Source organism: Engystomops pustulosus, chromosome 5, assembly GCF_040894005.1.
Source record: "Engystomops pustulosus chromosome 5, aEngPut4.maternal, whole genome shotgun sequence".
NCBI lineage: Eukaryota > Metazoa > Chordata > Amphibia > Anura > Leptodactylidae > Engystomops > Engystomops pustulosus.
This window is the reverse complement of record NC_092415.1, coordinates 23697994-23716526: the sequence shown is the minus strand read 5'-3', so window position 1 is coordinate 23716526 and position 18533 is coordinate 23697994. Positions and strand designations below refer to the sequence as shown.

Here is an 18533-nt window from a genome sequence, read left to right as displayed (position 1 = left end):
CTCTAGTAACACCTCCAGAAGAGGCTGAAGAGGAGAGACTGCAGAGAAGAGGCTACAGAGGAGAGTATGTAGAGGAGAGGCTGCACAGGAAATGCTACAGAGAGGAGGTTACAGAGAAGAGGATGTAGAGAAGAGGCAACAGAGGAGATTCTCTAGAGGAGAGGCTGCAGAGAATAGGCTGTAGAGAAGAGGTCGACAGAGGAGAGGCTGCAGAGAAGAGGCTGTAGAAGAGAGACTGCAGAGAAGAGGCTGTAGAGAAGAGGCTCCAGAGAAGAGGCTGTAGAGAAGAGGCTCCAGAGAAGAGGCTGTAGAGGAGAGGCTGCAGAGAAGAGGCTGTAGAAGAGAGACTGCAGAGAAGAGGCTGTAGAGAAGAGGCTCCAGAGAAGAGGCTGTAGAGAAGAGGCTGTAGAGAAGAGGCTGTAGAAGAGAGAATGCAGAGAAGAGGCTGTAGAGGAAAGGCTGTAGATGAGAGGCTACAGAGGAGAGGCTACAGGGGAGAGTATGTAAAGGAGAGAGTGCAGGGAAGAGGCTGCAGAGGAAAGTCTATAGAGGAGAGACTGCACAGGAGAGGCTATAGATAAGTGGCTGCAGAAGTGAGTCTGCAGATAAGAGGTTGCAGAGAAAAGGCTAAAGAGAAAAGAGACTGCACAGGAAAAGCTACACAGTAGAGGCCGCACAGGGGCTGCAGAGGATGCATGTCCCAGACAGTGTGCTATCACCAGCTCACAGTAGGGAGCTGTTTCTATTACTCAAAAACAGCAGTGGAGGCAAATGTGATAAATATGTGATAAATGGAAGTAATGCCCGTTCTCTCCCTCCACTCACCTCCGGTTAGCATGAGCGCACACTTGCACATACAGTTGTCGTTATCCGCGTCCTTTGTACTGAAATCCGCCCCATGTAGGATCAGGCTGCTTTGTTTTCCTGCAGTTCCGCTGTGACCTTTCAAGTATAATCTAGAACAGAGCGGAGGATAAAAGATAAATCGTTGCTGAATAATTGGAGGATAATGGATTTTTAGTCCAATTAAAGCTCCTGGTAAAATAAATGGACATAATGGATATAAACCTGGCAGTACAGCAAGAACTCCGTATAAATAATACCGTACATAAGAATCACCAAAGAAAGCTCAAAGGACTTTGTCATTTAGTTCTTGATTGTCTTAACCCAAAATGTGGATTTTATTGTAGTATTGTAGAAATATTAAATAGCCGATTTTATACCTAATGGGGGGATTTATAAGGAGGCCGGAGGGCGGGTGCACCACCATATGGTGGCTCTATGGGGGACATTAATCCTGCTGTGTCTCTGGTTTGCATTGTTTTGCGCTTGGTTCGTTGCTTTTCCTGTCTTGATATTTATTTTAGTTGTTGTTTTGTTTAATTTTGCGCCTAATTTGCCGCAAAATGCAGTGTAAATATCTGTAGCATGTATCCATTCACTATGTCAAATAAGGTGCAGACACCAAAAACCACTAAGTGCCGGACTTTAGCTTGCACTCAAATCTATTAAAGGGATTTGCCCATGAAAGAAATTCTCAAATCTTAATCTCTTAGTGATGTTTACACAATAAATTTTAAACCCCTTACTTTACAATGTTACTCAGTTTTATTGCTGTTTTAGCTCCTATCACTCAGTGATGGTCAGTGTAAGATTCCAGAGTGTGAGCGGGGACTCTCCAACAGACACTTCATAATTCCTCTGTGCTATGAGATGCTGTGTGCTGACAATGTGCTTAGAGTATAAGGGTACAGGGTTTATATACACTTTTATTTAGCTTCTGGACATTCTACATAGAGACATAGAAAAAGAGAGATGAGACAGATCAGAGATGAGAAGATGAGATCCATGACATGCATATTAGACATAATGGGGCACATTTACTTACCCGGCCCATTCGCGATCCAGCGGCGCGTTCTCTGCACAGGATTCGGGTCCGGCTGGGATTTAAGATGGTAGTTCCTCCGCCGTCCACCAGGTGGCGCTGCAGCGCCGAAAATAATCTTAACGCCCCGGAATGCACCATCCCATAGAAGGTGAAGGTGAGCGCTCCCCAAGCGACACATTTTCGGTTTTTAAATGCGGCGGTTTTTCCGAATACGTCGGGTTTTCGTTCGGCCACGCCCCCCCGATTTCTGTCGCGCGCATGCCGGCCCCGATGCGCCACAATCCGATCGCGTGCGCCAAAAACCCGGGGCAATTCATGTACAAGCGGCGCAAATCGGAAATATTCGGGTAACACGTCGGGAAAACGCGAATCGGGCCCTTAGTAAATGACCCCCAATGGGTCACATTTACTAAGGGCTTCGTGGCCGCACTTTCGTCGGGTTTCCCGACTTTTTCCATTTTACGACGAATTCCGCCAGGATTTTGTCGCAAGCGATCGGATTTTGGAGCCGGCTTTCACACAACAGAAATCGGGGGGGCGTGGCCGTCGGTAAACCCGATGGATGCGGAAGAAACACAGAATTTATAAAACGAAGTGTGTCACAAAATCAAGCACTCACATGCACCAGGAAAAAGATGGTGAACTCCGGCGGACCTCGGCGCAGCAGTGACACCTGCAGGAAGTTGGACGCATGAGCTTAGTGAATCGCCGGAAGGCCTGAATCCTCGTTGGAGAACGCGCCGCTGGATCGCGACAGGACCGGGTAAGTAAATGAGCCCCATTGACACTCTCAGCTCTGCTAACTCACCTATAACACACACAGTTCTGCTATATACCTCCCTCCCCCTCCCTTGGATAATGATGTTATCTGTCTGTAGCTTTACTCTTCACAGGATGTGTTGTTGTTTGCCGGCAGCTCAGTGCAGCGTCAGACAGAACAAGATGTCTGCAGACCCAAAACTCAGAAGATCCAGGGTCGGGTCTAGGGGCAACCAAAAATGTGTACACCGGGACTGATAGAGACAGGTTGGAATTATATCTGTGAAATGCTGTATTTTTGTTAACAGTGAATTAGAGAATGTGTTATTTTGTTATCCTTAGTACATTTAAGAAACTTGTCTTCGTGGCAATACCCCTTTAATTGCACAATAAACTGCACAAAAAAACACCAGGAATCACCCAAAAATTATGATAAATGTCCCCCTGAGTGTACCCCATAGATATGATAAATGTGCCCCAATATTGTAAATTACTTTATTGAAAATGATTAATATATGGGGGCAGATTTATCATTTTATTTGCACTTTTTTTTTCCTTTTTGCATTTGTATTAGCGCCTATTTTGTGACCTCTCAGAAACTCGTGCACTGGTTTTATGGTTCATACCAAATTTATCTTTGATCTGCGCCTGCAGGCAGATGTTGGCACATGATTTATCAATGGTTTGTGCCTGCAAAGTCACAAAAAATATGTAAAAACACTCCAGTCCCCACCAGGCGTAGGAAACAGTTTGGGAATGGTTGCACAATTTAACTAAAGGAATAATAGTCATAGATAGTAAAACATCTACTAAATAAAACACAAAAATAATAAAAAAAAATAACAAAATACAAATATAAGTAAAAATAAAAAGATATTTATATGGATTAATTATAATAATAATAATAATAATAATAATAATAATAATAATAATGAAGATGATGATTTTAAGTTTCGAGCACGGAGCTCACTCTCTAGCAGCCGTTCTCGGTGTCTCTCACTAATCCATACGTTTCCTGCTGTATGTTGATCTTGCGGATTGTGTAACGATACAAGGTGACGAGTAATGTTCTTCTCACTGAGCATGTTGTGTATTCGGAGTTTAACAACTCTCATTTTTCACTTAAGACAAAACAAACAATTTTCATGGCGCTGAATGAAGGGTACATGAAAAATCTGTTGCAGAGAGGCTAAAACCAGCAGCATCCGCCCTCAGCATGTACCAGGGATAATACAGATCATATGAGAGAATATTCTACTAGCTGTTACTATACTGGACCCACATAGCAGAGGGAGCAGTACAAGCTCTACCCATATCTACCCATACCCTGTACTGTATATATACTGATCTAGAGGGAGCAGTACAAGCTCTACCCATATCTACCCATAACATGTACTGTATATTTATGATCTATAGGGAGCAGTACAAGCTCTACCCATATCTACCCATACCCTGTACTGCATAAATACTGATCCAGAATGATTAGTACAAGGTCTACCCATATCTACCCATACCCTGTGCTGTATAAATACTGATCTAGAGGGAGCAGTACAAGCTCTACCCATATCTACCCATACCCTGTACTATATATTTATGATCTATAGGGAGCAGTACAAGCTCTACCCATATCTACCCATACCCTGTACTGCATAAATACTGATCCAGAAGGATTAGTACAAGGTCTACCCATATCTACCCATACCCTGTGCTGTATAAATACTGATCTAGAGGGAGCAGTACACGCTCTACCCATATCTACCCATACCCTGTACTGTATATTTATGATCTATAGGAAGCAGTACAAGCTCTACCCATATCTACCCATACCCTGTGCTGTATAAATACTGATCTAGAGGGAGCAGTACAAGCTCTACCCATATCTACCCATACCCTGTACTGTATATTTATGATCTATAGGGAGCAGTACAAGGTCTACCCATATCTACCCATACCCTGTACTGTATATATACTGTTCTAGATGGACCAGTACAAGCTCTACCCATATCTACCGATACCCTGTACTGTATAAATACTGTTCTAGAGGGAGCAGTACAAGCTCTACCCATATCTACCCATACCCTGTACTGTATATATACTGATCTAGAGGGAGCAGTACAAGCTCTACCCATATCTACCCATACCCTGTACTGTATAAATACTGATCTAGAGGGAGCAGTACATGCTCTACCCATATCTACCCATACCTTGTACTGTATATATACTGATCTAGAGGGAGCAGTACAAGCTCTACCCATATCTACCCATACCCTGTACTGTATATTTATGATCTATAGGGAGCAGTACAAGCTCTACCCATATCTACCCATACCCTGTACTGTATATATACTGATCTAGAGGGAGCAGTACAAGCTCTACCCATATCTACCCATACCCTGTACTGTATATATACTGATCTAGAGGGAGCAGTACATGCTCTACCCATATCTACCCATACCCTGTACTGTATATATACTGATCTAGAGGGAGCAGTACATGCTCTACCCATATCTACCCATACCCTGTACTGTATATATACTGATCTAGAGGGACCAGTACAAGATCTACCCATGTCTACTCATACCATGTACTGTATATATACTGATCCAGAAGGAGTAGTACAAGGTCTACCCATATCTACCCATACCCTGTGCTGTATATATACTGATCTAGAGGGAGCAGTACAAGCTCTACCCATATCTACCCATACGCTGTACTGTATATATACTAATCCAGAGGGAGCAGTACAAGCTATACCCATACCTACCCATACCCTGTACTGTATATATACTGATCCAGAGGGAGCAGTACAATCTCTACCCATACCTTGTACTGAATGTGTACTGATCCTGAGGGAAAAGTTAAATGTAGAGTATACCTATAAAGTATAAATACTGGCAATTATTCTGGTCATGTTTGGTGTAAAACTGTGCTATAGCCTTAACCTACTGCAGGCTATACATAGCGCATACTGCACAGCCCGGCACTGCCTCATCTCTGTCAATCAGTGTAGAGGGCAGGATAGTCACTTTGTTCTGGGAATTGCAACTAAATCAAAAATTTCATTCAGTATTCAGGTTTACCAACCGTTATGAATCCCCCTCTTCTATTATCTTTTGATATGTATTCATCTCATATGTATCTAACTATATATATATTTTTTTTTCATATCTGTTAGTTATCCATCCTTCTATCTATTTCATAATTCCTATTTATCTATCTTTCTAGTATCTTTCTATATCTGATCTGATATCCATCATTTACATAAAGGAGGAGATCTATCTGGGCTTGTGCTCTGTTTTCCGGTCCTGATAAAGCCGCAATCCCTGTGCTATCCCCTCCCCCCCCCCACTTGTAGGACATGAAGCTCGTTTGTAAGACACAATGTAGTAAGTGGTGAGAGATGGTAGGTAAAGAGCGGGAGTGCTGACACTGGCTATTAGCGGAGATTGGAGTTGATCATTACCACGCTGTGTTTTGACATGAGTAAGGAGCAGCTGTAGTCGCACTAATCACGCGTGCGGTATTATTACACCGCCAGACAATCCCAAATGTTTATAGAATCTTATGGACTGGTAGCAGTGGTAGGACATTAGTGCTTCATGGCCTTTCATGTCCAGCCCTCCATTTATTTTTACTGACACAGGCTGTGACACCATTCAGACCGCGGCCGAGACGTTTTACTAACGACATGAAGACTTTACGGAGTAAAAAAAAAATAATCAGCAATTCATGAGAGCAGACAAAATAATTCACAAATCAGCCGCCGTCAGGAGGAGAAGAAGCAGCTCCTTTCATTATTGTGCAGCTAATAGCGCGGCCGCCTTTAAGGGGGCTTCCATCTGTTTGTTTTACCAATGGACTTCAGGCAATTAATAGATGTAAAAAAGTGAATTAAAAAAAACTACATCTAAAAATAAAAAAATCTAGTTTATCTTCAGTTTTAATTTTATTTTTTAAAGTAATGGAAATCAATAAAGAAAAAATTAATCCAATTCTGGAATTATTACAAATTTTTTTGGTCTTTTTGGCTTAATGGTTGCTTAGGGTTAGCACATGTCTTGGAAAAGGAGTGTAGCTGTACCGATCTTAGAGTCATTTCATTATTGGACGAATTTTCTGGTAGTCCGCCATTGGTTATCTTGAATGATCAAAATTTACAAAATTGATCGGCTAACTTTTGATTTCTTACTATGTTAGGGTAAGAGTAGGAGAGTAAATGGAAAGAACAGGGAATATTCTGTCCCTACTTTTATCCAGACTGTGTGATCGGGTGATGAAACAATTTGCCGGTAAATATGGCCGGCTATAACTGGAACAATATAAAAAAAGTATCTACAGTAAAACTGCTGTTGTGTTATGGGCCCCATCCTCTACTCTGGGTCTCCCATAAACATGCTGAAGGGGAGACATAGGGATGAGCAGTTCAGTTGCCAAACCCTCTGGCAGCCTCTTATCTACTTGGGAACACAGAGTCATGTTTACTGAAATCCAATGTGCCGATAACTTTTCCTCCTCTATATCACCTGTCAGGCTGCCCCCATATACATATAATCACCACAATCCATCTAACAAATATGGGGGATTTGGCCGAATATTTTCTCATGGATACGGCCAGATGCAATATAATCAAAAATTTCGAGCAAAATAATTTCAGATGTAGTCATTTACATAAACGCGGACGACCACATGTAAGAGCGTACGGAGAGAGGCTCTTAAGATGATGAATGGTGTAAGGAGACGTATAGGATTTACTGACACGTCTTACGTCAGTTCTTTCTCTTGGCACGTTGGACACTTCAAGTGGGAGAGCGGCAGAAAAGTACAAGGTTAGGACAGGTCTTACATGACAGATGCGGCTTTGTAGGCTGCAAAAATCTATATGTTGTTTTACACACGGCTTACATGCCTTTAACATTTATTATTGTGTTCTGGGGGAAAAAATGTAATAATTCATCAACGTTTAATAGACGGGGATCTGACATCCAGGCGTGTACCCATTGGCTTGTTCATACGGTCTAGTGGGCCTCATATAAGTAGGGGATTGGAGTCTATTGAAGTGGACATTCACGACTGGATGAATTGGGTGAAGGTCCAGGTAAAAATGGGCTTGATAGTCATCCTCATTGTAAAAAATTAAGCAGCACTCCAGGTCCAAAAGCACAGGTGAGGGTGAGGTTTATTCACAGACAGAGAACATTTCGGTACAGTGTGCACCTTTGTCAAGGCTTGAGACCCTCACCTGTGCTTTTGGACCTGGAGTGCTGCTTAAATTTTTACCATGAGGATATCTATGCATCTATGGGCCACATTTATCATTTTTGTGCGCCTAAGTGTAATAGTTGCGCCTAAATTCGGGCGCACTGTTTTGCCAGAATTATCACAAGCTACAACCATCTGTGATAAGTATATTTTCTGCCTCTTATTAATCACTTTACTTTAAAACAGTTTAGGCGCAGTATCGGTGTAATGTTAGATTCAGGCAGATACATGTGATCCTGCTACAAGCTCCTCTCTGCTTCTCCCACAGCCCAGAATGAAGATAACACTCACAGCAGCACCCAGGTGTGCGAGACCCAGCACCCAGTGACCTCCTCAGCAGTGGCTTCTCCTGGAGGGGATCCCCCAGTGCTGGTCTCCTGCTGCACCCCTGTAATTCTGCACAATATCCCCCTCAGACACTGTGCAGAATTACATGGGGGACACTTGTATGTAGTATCTGCAACATTCTGCAAACTTCTGCAAAGTTCTTTTCTCTCTTGCTGTGAGCTCAGGGTTTTGCAGAATATTTTGTAAATAAAAGGTGATGAACCGTAAATAGAGTCTGCAGCTTCTGTCTGCAGTGTATATAATGTATCTATTATATGTTCCAGTGTCTTTCTGAGCTCTGCTGCTAGAAATGAGCTCTTCTGCAAAGGGGCTCAGTGCTTTCTTCTCAGATAACGCCACCTTCGGGCTGGAGTGTTTTTGCGCCCGTTTTTGCGCCTAAATGAAAACGTTGCAAGTGATGAATAATCATTAGGCGCAGCAAAACATCTGGATTGGTAAGATAGATGAGGGAAAGGTGGTTATTTTTGCTGCGCGGCTAGTTTGGCGTTTAATTGCAAAAATGGCGCAAAAACGGTGCGCCTGAATGAAAAGGCGCAAAAACAACAGAAAAAACGAGTGATAAATGTGGCCCTATGTATCTATCTATGTATGTATGTATGTATGTATGTATCTATCTATCTATCTATCTATCTATCTATCTCATATCTATCTATCTATCTATCTATCTATCTATCTTTCCAGGTATACCAATTGCAGATGGAATAAAGTAACCCACACTATTTTGGATACTTTTTGGAGTGTTGCTTCTTTTTAAGGTTTATCTATCTATTTTTATCTGTCTTTCGCTCTGTCGTTCTATCTATCAATTACATATTTATCCCCAAAGTGATCCAGAAGTCTCCAGTGAACCATCTCCCTTGGTTTCAGCCCATATATTATAAGAGCAATAAATAAAGACAAATGATTCTTTACATTCGTGAATCTGAAATTGAAATCTCCATTCCGCGTATCTTTCGGCATGAGATCGGCATCTTAATGTTAGCCGGGGTTATGTTAATATATCAGATGTGTATTGTAGAGCAGAGAGAGCCGTCACTCGCATGTTCCTGAAGGAAAGTAAAACACTTTTACAACGTCTGACTTTTCACTTTTGTTTAAAGCGTAAAAAAGTCCAAGTCCATAAATCATCACGGACAGAGAAATTGAAATTAAAAAAAAAATGTCTAATAAAAATAAAGATATTTGTCTAACTCTTTCCCAAGTTTTGTGGTTCGAGAACATTTTCAATTGAACCAAATCTTACTTTTCCACTTAAAGAATCGCTGTCAACATAGGAGAAAAAAAATTATGAAGCAATTATTCTTCCCTGGAATATTTATAAATGCACAGAAAGTGATACATACAACAACAATCCTGCGTAACCTCAACGCGTTTCCAGTCACCACAGATATGTCCAGCGCTCCACTGACACTTCATGGGGAGACTTCCCGTCTCCTTTAGAAAAAATACATATAGCATTTACACAACATGATAAGTACAATGGTAGATATGGACTGTCTACTGTGTGGTGCTGCGGTGACGGGGACAACCAGAGCAATGACCATTGTCACATACTAAACATAGTATAACAGTGATTATGGGGTTCCATTTGAGGATAACACAATGATAAAGCATAGACGCGGATGTAACTTTCAACGTCTTTACTCTACAAGAAGAACCAAGAGTGTGGGCTACATGGCAAGGCCTGGTGAATGGAAGTTACATATATGAAGGAATATAAGACTTTACGGTTGCAGAACCTCCTGAGAGACAGAGAGCTTGATGGTTACTTCCTACAATGAAACAGTCTCTATCATAGAGTATACATTGTATTGCGAACAGTCTCTCATGGAGAGCATGCAGCATATTGATTACATTGTCAACGAGGGCAAACTGCATATTGCTTTTGTTCTTGTAGTGCAGGTTTTCACAACCAGAGCCTTGGGTTGTGACCCACACGCTTATTCCTCAGAGACCAATGAGTGGGAGGCTGGGTGGCGGTGAGCATGTGAGACAAGTGCTCCCGGTATCTCCTGATCTGATTGGGCTTCTGTTGCTGGCTGTATGTGCTGGTGTTGGGACCTAGGGTAGTGCAGTGTCCGAAACATAAGAGTAACCAATCTGTGAGGACATTTCTGGTGTTTTGTACTTACCATGCTGCTCCTCTCCTACTCTGGGTCCTAGATCTGGGGGGTCTCCAGTATTAGTGCCTATTCTTGGGGGCTCCAGTATTATATGAATGGTCTGGAGGGACTCCAGTATTATTTAAGTGATCAGGGGTCTCCAGTATTACAAGTCTAGTCTGGGGATCTACTGTATTATAAGTCTGCTCTGGGGGTCTCCAGTATTATAGGTCTGCTCTGGAGGGACTCCAGTATTATATGAATGCTCTATGGTTTCCAGTATTACAGTCCTACTCTGGGGATCTACTGTATTATAGGTCTGCTCTGGGGATCTACTGTAGTATATGTCTGCTCTGAGGGGTTTCCAGTATTATATGAATGCTCTGGGGTCTCCAGTATTATTTTAGTGATCTGGGGTATCCAGTATTATAAGTCTGCTCTGGGGATCTACTGTATTATATGTCTGCTCTGAGGGGCCTCCAGTATTATTTGAGTGATCTGGGGTCTCCAGTATAACAAGCCTACTCTGGGGATCTACTGTATTATATGTTTGCTCTGCAGGGTCCCCAGTATTATAGGTCTGCTCTGTGGGGCCTCCAGTATTATATGAATGCTCTGGGGTCTCCAGTATTATTTGAGTGATCTGGGGTCTCCAGTATTACAGGTCTACTCTAGGTATCTACTGTATTTTAAGGCTGCTCTGGGGGTCTCCAGTATTATAGGTCTGCTCTGAGGGGTCTCCAATATTATATGCGTGCTCTGGGGTCTCCAGTATTACAAGTCTGCTCTGGGGGTCTCCAGTATTATAGGTCTGCTCTACAGGGTCTCCAATAGTACATGAGTGCCCTCAGGTCTCTAGTATTACAGGTCTGCTCTATGGGGGGGGGGGCTCCATTTTTATTATAATGTGGTAGTTATTGTACAAATGTAGTATTATGAAGTAGTGGCTTCTAGGGTGGCATTTGTGCTGCACTGTGGTTTTTGGGGAATTTTGGGTTCTGGTAACTAGTGTGGCCCCTTAAAGCTGAGCGGTATGACAATGCTTCATTCAGTTAATGAGAAGCATTATTCTCATGGCTGTTGTGGCATCCATTCTTGTGATCAGTGGAGGTCCGACTGCTGGGATAGGGGATAACAATTGAAGTTGGCACAACCTCTTAGATAACTAAATTTGGAGCGGTGCTATGGCTGGTATTATAATAATTTAAAAACCATCTGCAATGTTCTACATAAAATGTAAGGTATAGAGAGGGCCCAGAAAACTGAATGGCAGCCCCATGGTGTATGAGACCCTTGTACTGCCATGTTCATGGAGCCGAGGAGAAGGAAGCTGTAGGGCTGTTGAATTCACCAAGTTAGAACATGGCTGCTTCCAGTTTTTTTGATAAATCAAGATCAATGTTTTCTAGTGTACAGAAAGACTCTGGGGATGTGTTCTCAGCATATAACCGATCCCATGCAAGTCAATTATCTGGCCAATTGCAGTGATTGCCGAGTGCACAGATGCTTGCAATTAATTGATTGTAAATCTATGGGTACAAGGAAAAACAAACACTGCGGACAATCAACCTGACAACAACACAAATGAACTGTTGAAAAGCAAAACTGCTGTGCAAAGTGCTGTAGGCTATGTGAGGCCTGTTGTTATAGGGCTTGCCCCCCTCCCCCATCACATTTTCATCTTTTTTTTACTTCTTTATTTTTCTAACAAGGATGCATTTAACTAAAGACTCAATAAGGATTTATGATGGTTCATCTGGATAAATGATCTGGAATCTGCATATTGGGACATGCAGAGCCTGTGTTTCTGCATTACCGAACTTGAGTGTTGTGTGTGCTGCCTTCATCATGGACGCTATTGCCTCTAAGTACCTCTGCTTCTCCACGCTAGGTCATTGTTGTCCAAATCTGTTGACTGTGCAGGGTCTGGCCAACCATCTAATGTCTACATTGCCGCCTGATAAGGTGCAGATTACCACTGCCAGGGGCCCTGGGCTGTATAAGCATTTTAGCCCCTACAAGTCTGGAATCACTTCCTACATATGGTACTAGAATCAGCTTCTTGGGGAATGGAGGATGCGTCCCTCCTGCCTGCTTTAATATGACGGTTTCAGGTCCTTTGGAGGACCTTTGAAGGTCCTGAAATCTATCTCTTGTGTACATGTGGATAGAGAGGAGGAACAGATGTAGGAGGATTTCATGGGTGAAGGTCCTTCTCACTATTAAATTTGGTGGGTGGTTTGGGTGGCCATGGGCCCCTTAGAAGGCTTGGGCCATAGGCTACCACCCAAACCACCTATATTATAATCCACTACTGCTCCTTATATGAGAGTTGTGGGATTTGTTGACTATGAATTTCACAAGGAATCACTATGGGGCACATCTACTTACCCGGTCCTGTCGCGATCCAGCGGCACGTTCTCCGTCGAGGATTCGGGTCTTCTGGCGATTCACTAAGGTAGTGCGCCCGATGTCCACCAGGCGTCGCTGCTGCGCTGAAGTCCGCTGGAGTTCACCATCCTATGCTGGGTGCAGGTAAGCGCATATCAAGTGGCACATTTTTAAAAAAAAATTCCACGGTTTTTCCATCGGGTTTTCCGATGGCCACACCCCCCGATTTCAGTCGCATGCATGCTGGTGCCGATGCGCCACAATCCGATCGCGTGCGCGCAAAACCCAAAGTAATTCAGGGAAAAACGGCGCAAATCGGCAATATTCGGGAAACCCGACGAAAAATAGCGATTCGGCCCCTTAGTAAATGATCCCCTATATTTTAGAAAAAAGGTGAAAAAATGCAAAAATATCTGTAGCCAGTAGTGAAAAGTTTGACCACACCAAGTTCTCAAGATTTTGAAGTGGACCAAGTTCTCAAGAGGGACTTGGTCATCCCAAATTAAAACTACAGTATATGTAGAATGATTTTGATGGTAATATTAAATCATCGACTGTATCCTCTTTATAGTTTTTTCAGCTATGGCATCACAGCTCCTTATAAGTGTATAGGGATGTACAACCCAGCACATCTTGATGTAGGGAGCAACACTGAGTAGGGAAAACAGTATTATGACCACTTTTTTTTATTAAGGGTCTCCAAGGTCTGACCCCCATTAAACACAAAGTGATGGCATATCCTTGGCAGAAGAGGGGATCCCTTTTTAATGAGAATTATATTTAAGGCTTCTTCAAACCTTTCTTCAAAGGAAATCTACCAGCAAAACCCATCATGATAAACCAGGGACACTTACTCATAGATCCAGGCACCGGCACTGTGGTAATCTTCTTATATTTGTTCTCCATGGCCTCCTTCCTTCTTATATCAACTTTTTCTAATTATGCAATTATGCAAATAAGCCAGAAGGACTCCGGGGGTTTTACCAGAGCCCCTTCATGTTGTATCTCCATACTGTATGCTGTTACCCTGTCTCCTCTTCCCCACTGCTCCCTCACCACTTCCTTCTCCTTGTTCTCATCTGCTGTAATCTCACACAGTTGGAGAGAGAAGTGTGAATTTACAGCACACTGGGGCTTTGGTAATGTCCCCTCAGAGCCCTTCTGGTTTATTAGCATAATTTTAAAAGTTGATTTTAGAAGGCAGGAGGCCATGGGTAACATATATAAGAAGATTACCACAGTCCCGGTGCCTGGATCTATGAGTAATGTCCCAGGTTTATCAGGATGGATTTTGATGTTCTTTTAAAATAATTTAACAAATTTTGATATGCAAATAACAAGATTTAAAAACAACATTTATACATAAATTAAGTCTCTAAAAACAAAAAAGTCTTTGTTGTAATTTCCTACTAACCCTTAATCCATTGCTATAATATGTCTCTTACATCATTCTTTTAATTCTCATTTGTTTCCATACTTCCAGAATACATAAAATGCCCCTTTAATCATAGATAAAACTTTGCCTTTATATTTAGAGCCTAATTAGACGTCAAAGTAATTACTCCTCGTTTATGGTTCCTCTTGACATGTCCTGTTAATTAAAAGTATATAAAACACAAGATACTTCCTCAGATGGAGTTGTTTTCAATTCTGCAGTAGCCACAATGTCTACATCACATGCAAAAAGAAAAATAAAAAAATCTGTAGTATAATTTTTTGTTTCTTTTTTTCTCTAAATTTTAACATTTTTAATTGAAATTTCCAAAAATTTGGATGTAAAATAAAAAATATTTTGTGTAAGCCGTATAGTACTATAATTGGAGCCATGGATGTTTTGTTTTCTTTGTTTCCAGAATGTATTGGGCTGCGGATAATTTAGACATGGCTGATGGAAGGAACACAATAGAATGCAATGTTTCATTAATGGAATTAATTAGTCGGGGGTCACGGCTGAGGAGCGGTTACTGTACCGGGGATTCATTATCAGTTCACAGTCCGTGCTTACTTGAACTCCTAAAAATGATAGATGCCAGCTGGCTGCAACAAAGTCTCAGTAACACAGAGGTAATCACACCGGGAGGCCCCTTCTTGTGACATGGAGATTACAAATTTGCCAAAAAACCATCCTTGAACCTGGTCCCTTCCAAATGATACATACATCTGGGCGTCCTCGAAGGAATCCATCATGTAAAATATGTAAATATACAGCAACATAAAAGATGTATTATACCACCCCCTTCCCTCCCGACGTGTTAATGCTCCAATTACATCACATCATAGGCTTGTCTGGTCACGCGCCTTCTAGATAATGGCCATTAACCCAAAAAGTTTTCTCGAATTTTCCTCCTGAATACAAGGAGGTCAGCTACAAATCACGGCAGCTCTGGATCTTTGTTTTGTATTAAGTTTATTTTAGTCAAAAATAGACTAAAATTCTACAATTTTTGTAAAGAAAACAGAGAAAAGACAAAAAATGTACAATCCTGCAAGCAAACAACAAATCCTGATCCGTCACAATTCCTGCAAGTTTCTAGGAAAAGTGAAAGCCATGAAACATATTTCTGCAGCAGGAGTAAACTAAGCAACCCAGTGTGAAAAAAAATAATGATAATTTGACCCTATGAAAATATTAATAATTTGGCCCCATACTTAGGTTATTTAGTTTGATTAGACCAAACAGAAGAACCTAATTGGTCAATAAAAATCAAGAAGAAAAAAAACTATAAAAAATCTGAGATCGACTGAGACTGCTGCAGATAATAGTAAGTAATGTATCTCTTCCAATGTGCTTTATTCATAATAATTCAGATTTGTATGTGTATATAATGTGCTATATCAGTGTTCACAGCAGAAATGCCACCACTAGGCTCCTCCACCACACCTCCTCTCTGTGGCCAATCCTAAAGTGGGAAATAGGAGGTATGAGGAGGAGGAGCATCAGAGCCAAACAACTACATTACTCATTTAGTTATCAGCCAATATTGCTTTCGGCACCTCAGGAGACTGCAACCCCCCCACCCCCTACCCACAACCGTAACCCATTGCCGATTCCTTTTAACATGTATTCAACTTGTATTGGGAAATAATGGTTGGGGACCACTGTCCTAGGTGACCCTGCTAATGCTTCTAAATGAAAGGTCTGAAAGTACATGTGTATAAATGGAGTTCTTTATTTTTCTTTGTCGTAAAAAAAACCACAGCAGATTTCGGGGGCTAAGACAAGACCTTTTTCACCTGGTATAAGGTGGCTCCTTGATTTGTCCTGCCTAGCACCCAAATCCTACTCTTATGGCTGTAATCCAGGCTTATGAACAGCCTCACAGCAGCAACCTCCGCCTACATTAGAGGATGAGCCCAAACTTATTTGGAGAGCCTACTCCGCCGATGAGCACTTTTTTGTTCGATTTCGCCTCTAGTAAAGGAGATTATGGAGCAGAATCTACTTTACTTTATAAGTGCAGTGTATGGGAGACCTCATATCAGCTTGTCTCCAACCACCAGCTCTAAGACAACTGGCAAAAATAAAAGTGATATAATGTCCAGAAATAGTCTCCTTAGTGTCTGACTCTCCTTAGGTACATTGTGAGGCAATACATTTATGATACATTACCCCTCAATATTTCACAATTTCTCCAATTTCTTAATTGTCAAGAATTATAATATGACTGTACACATAAGGGACATGAGAAGGCTGGAACTGAAGATGATTGACAACTGCATTAGGATCTAGAATCCTTAGAGGGGTATGGCTATGAAAGAAAGTTCATGATTCCCCTGTGCTGTGAGATGCTTTGTGTTGACAGTGTGCTTTGATTATCAGGGTCCAGGGTTTATCTACACTTTTATTTAACTTCTGAACATTGTGCTAGTATCTGACACATAGAAAAAGAAAGAAGAGACAGATCAAAGATGAGAGATTATGAGGTCCATGAGATGGATATAAAACACAATTGGGGAGATTTATCATCAAGTTTCTGCGGTAAAACTATTTTAGTTGTCCATGGAAAGCAATCAGAGCTCAGCTTTAATTTTATAAACAGCTGGGGGAAAATGAAAGCTGAGCTCTGATTGGTTGCCAAGAACAACTAGAACAATTCTGTTGTGATAAATCTGCCCCAATGACAATCTCAGCTTTGGTAACACACACAGCTCTGCTATATGCCCCCCTCCCCTGGATAAAGACCTTATCTGTCTGTAGCTTGTAGAGTAAGTCTCCTCATACTGCTGCTTGCTGGCAGTATGTGTCTGTGTCTGAGCTGGTCTTGTAATGCCGGGGGGAGGGGCAGAATGGCAGAGAGCACTGTAGTGTGCAGAGAAGAGAAGCTATTCATGAGAAGAATCCAATCCCAGTCATATCCCAAATTGTTAAAACCAGGACTGATAGAGACACGTTGGAATTAAATCTATGAAATCTATGTATTTTTGTTAATAACAATGAATTAGAGAATGTGATATTTTGTTATCCTGAATATATTTAAGATTCTTGTCTTCATGGAAACACCCCTTTAACATCATAGAACTATCATTAACCGGCGCATGATGGGTCAAAAGCACAGGTAGACATTTTAGAACGCAGGAACTTCTTAATACCCAGGATTTACTACTAAAGAGTCCTTTTTGTAACAGCAGGAAAACCATAAAAACAAGAAATATGAAGTAAAAGGATTAATTCCTGGAGCCTCGCTGCAAATGTCCCAGAACAGCCTTAAAAAAGTCACCTGAATACACAAGGACGTAATGACGCATGGCCGCTTGTTTTACTTGCTCTTTATAGATCACATGAGTTTATTTTTCATTTGGTTTATTTTAGCATTATAATGTTTGTCTAGAGTCTGGGGCTGGGGCTCAACTCTACTCATAAATATCCTCTACTAGTGTCTCTCACTCCCTTCAGCAGCCTCTCTACTGGAAAGGTGGATGGCAATTGTAGAATAGAATAAAACTTTGTAAATCCCGTTGGGAAATTGTTTTGTGCATCATTACTCCAAGCAAGGCATGAACAGTGTTTCACATAATAAACAACACAAATAATATTACAATCAATTGCTACCTTACTATTTGGGGGATGGGGAAGGGTTTATTTTATAGCTTTCGCTATCATATGATAAAATGGTTCTATTGCCTTCGGGATGAAGTAGTTGTGGAGCCTTGTGGTGCGGCAATACACTGGACGTTAGCGATGGCTTATGTTGCTCCGTTGCTGCAGTAGTGTGTCGTGTAGTGGGTGGGTGCCATTTTTCGCAATGGTGTCAAATTTCCTAAGGCATGTGGTTTGACAGATTTTCTCTAGCATACGCAGCTTCTCCCCAATAGATATTTGGATAACCTTGTTGAGCTGGTTCTTTTCTCTACTGTTTAAGCCTCCTCCCCAACAGACAACTGTGTAGAACAATATGCTCCAGCCTGTCATGAATGTAACTGTTCACATTATCACGAGCTGGACTCATTGGGGGAGATTTGTCAGGGCTTGTATGTCACTGTTTTGGTGTACAAGCACTGAAATAATCGTAATGTTAGCGAACTACATGAAATTTGTATTAATTAATCTCTACACCAAGAATGCAGGCCAGGAGGTGAAGTCGACCAGCCCTGCACCAGCAGAGTAGCTATAGCCTGTGCCCTATAGGCACAGGTTATAGTGCAATTCCACGCCGGGCAGGGCCTGAGTGTGCAAGAGTACAGACGGCCAAATGAGATATCAGGAGGTTGGAGTCCGGTACCCCTAGATACTTCCAACCAAGTCAACAATACCAAAGAACTTTGTGATTCTGGAACCAAAAGCCGTG

The 18533-nt window shown here is 41.7% G+C and overlaps 1 protein-coding gene across 1 annotated transcript in view; it reads right to left on the bottom strand.

The window, feature by feature from the left end:
* Nucleotides 1-18533, bottom strand: part of ANGPT1 (angiopoietin 1) — a 217551-nt gene that overhangs the window by 7664 nt on the left and 191354 nt on the right. The window contains exon 8 of the mRNA XM_072151330.1: nt 826-956. Within this exon, the coding sequence (XP_072007431.1) occupies nt 826-956 (131 nt within the window). The remainder of the gene's footprint in view (nt 1-825; nt 957-18533) is intronic.